We start from the raw sequence: 2,804 nt of genomic DNA on the forward strand, positions 1-2,804 counted from the left end.
ATATTTATCTTGCACTAAAGACCACAATTCCTACTTTTATTTAGGATTTTTTGCATTTTAAGACAATACAATAAAAAATAATATAGTATTTTAGAAGAAGCTACTGTATTGTAATGGAATTTAAAAAATACAAAAAGGGGAAGATGTTCTTAATTCTCATGAAAATAATGCAACAGTGCCAAATTTAATTTAATTTATTTTATTTTGAACAATATATATACAGTGGTGTGAAAAAGTGTTGGCCCCCTTCCTGATTTCTTATTTTTTTGCATGTTTGTCACACTTTAATGTTTCAGATCGGGGGCCAACACTTTTTCACACCACTGTATATATATATATATATATATTAACAAAATATACAAGCACAGTAAATGTGTTGCAACATAGCAGAGGAAAAACCACATCTACAAAATTCTGCAAACAATAATTACAGGTCCGAAGTCTGATAATAGTATAATTTAATATACTATAAAATATAAATCTTAAACAATCTAAATACATGTATATTATCATTAATTTATTACTATTTAAAGTAGCTTTTCTATTTTAATATATTTTAAAATATATGTTTATATTATATTATATAAAGCTATAATATAAAGGCAAAACAGAATTTTCAGCCACCATTACTCAGGTATTTAATCGATCAGCATATTAGAATGATTTCTGTCAATATATTAGAATTAAAGTTGATTTATCGAATTAGAATTCAAATTGATTTTATAATTTTTTTCAGTTTTATAAATATATACAGTTTTGTTGATTAAAAAAAACTTCATATTTTTCAAATCTGTCATATTGTTCATATTGTTTAAGCCTGAAAAATTAAGATGATGATACAATTATCTGCCTGTTCTGATCTGATGTGGATCTGATGTGAAAAAAAAACAGATAAGCCAGTACTATGGGTATTGTGCATTCCTTGCTGTAAATTAAAAGTGTTATTTTATTATGCCTGCCTCTTAATATTTTGATAGGAAAACAAGTTATTTTTAATTTTCTAATTTTCTCCTAATCCCACGAAGGTGTGTCAATTTCATTCTCACATCTTGCTGAATAAGCATCACTCACCCCCAGCAATTAGATCTGTTCTCTCAGTGTAAATAACAGTGTTTAATTATTGATGCAGAACTAATGTGGTTTCATGGGACTTGCATTGTGTGTGTGTGTGTGTGTGTGTGTGTGTGTGTGTTGCAGGAGGAAGCAGCCACTTACAGACACCTGGGTGCTATACTGAGACACTGCATCATGAGCACCTCAGAGGGAGAAGAGCGCACGGAGGAGATGCACAGGTACAAACACACACACTCACTCACACACACACACACACACACACACACCGAGGGAGAGGAGCGCACAGAGGAGATGCACAGGTACACACACAACACACACAGCAGAGCAGAAGATTTAGATGCACAGAAGTTTATTAAGGCAAGGATACTGTTTCTCAATAATGCATTAAATTGCAGAAGTGAATCATGTAAAGGTGTTTGAAACAGTGACACACTTGCACAGATTCTCACCGTGTGTCTTGATCTGATTTGTAGAGTTTGGTAACAAATTAGAGCAGACCCACAGGGATCTCAATCCCAATTAGTTAGTCGATTTGTAAAAGGAAAGCAAATGTGATGTGAACTTGTTTTACAGCCACACGGTGAACCTTCTGGGGAACCTGCCGCTTCCGTGTCTTGACGTCTTGCTGATGCCTAAAGTCCAGCAGGGCTCTATCGAGTACATAGGCGTCAACATGGACGCCGTCAAGGTGCTGCTGGAGTTTATGGAGAAAAGACTCGACCGGGTGAGCAACCGAATACTGCTTTTGTGCAAAAGTATAATGTTAATATTTCAAAACATTCATTAGAATAGTTAAAACACATTAAACGCAGATTAATGTTCCTCACCAGACATGACAATAATATTGTGATAAATCACATTTCTTCCCATGTTTGTTAAAAATGGCAACACTGTCACACATAAAGACATTTTTTTTAGTCACTTGGTTGGTAGCTCCGCCCACAGTGAAATCTCATTGCTCCAAAAGCAAACTTATTTATATACTAGATGTAATTTTTTTCTGGTTGTCTTAGTAAATATAGAAATTATATATAGAAATACACATTTTGTGAGTTATATGGCATTTACATATTTTTGTATATCATTTTAATGAATAAAGAAATTGATAACTATTTATTTTAACGGCTTTTTCCTTTTCATGTATCTTTATATGTCAAATATCAATAGGATTTATTTATGTATTTATTTATTTCATTTTTTTTTCATATTCTCCAACAAAAAATGTAAAAAAAAAAAAGTAGAATGATGAAAAAGGAAAAAGGAAAATGACTTTACATTCATTTATTATTAATGTACAGATTATACAACTTCTATAAGTATATCCAACCTTACCCAGATTCATACAGCTATACAAAAAAACTGGGCTTGAGTTTTGCAGTGTTGTACCTGGTTAGGTTGAGGTGAAAACACCTGCGACAAAGTTATTTTTGTTCTTTCTTTTGGTGCTCGGTTTGTTACTGTTTTTGTGCTGTGTGTGATGGGAATGCTTTGAGGGATTTCTACACCAGGACACAGCTGGAGCTCCAATGTACAACTATTTAACTGCTAACCGTCTCCACCTGTTGATGTTGTGTTTCCAGGGAAACAAGCTGAAGGAAACCCTGCTGCCCTCGTTAAATCTACTAACGGAGAGCGCTCGCATCCACAGAGAGACCAGGAAGTTTTTACGAATGAAGGTGAGATTGGATGAAAACTTGACTGTGAACTTGATCTACTTTTTTTTTTTTTTT

General features: G+C 33.3%; 1 protein-coding gene across 1 annotated transcript in view; it reads left to right on the forward strand.

Annotated features, from left to right (window-relative positions):
- LOC107714029 (synembryn-A) overlaps positions 1 to 2,804 on the forward strand; it is a 10,848-nt gene that overhangs the window by 5,153 nt on the left and 2,891 nt on the right. The window contains exons 5-7 of the mRNA XM_016519715.1: positions 1,198 to 1,292; positions 1,648 to 1,798; positions 2,655 to 2,750. Of these exons, the coding sequence (XP_016375201.1) occupies positions 1,198 to 1,292; positions 1,648 to 1,798; positions 2,655 to 2,750 (342 nt within the window). The remainder of the gene's footprint in view (positions 1 to 1,197; positions 1,293 to 1,647; positions 1,799 to 2,654; positions 2,751 to 2,804) is intronic.

This window comes from Sinocyclocheilus rhinocerous, unplaced genomic scaffold, assembly GCF_001515625.1.
Source record: "Sinocyclocheilus rhinocerous isolate Xijiao unplaced genomic scaffold, SAMN03320098_v1.1 scaffold568, whole genome shotgun sequence".
NCBI classification, from domain to species: Eukaryota; Metazoa; Chordata; class Actinopteri; order Cypriniformes; family Cyprinidae; genus Sinocyclocheilus; species Sinocyclocheilus rhinocerous.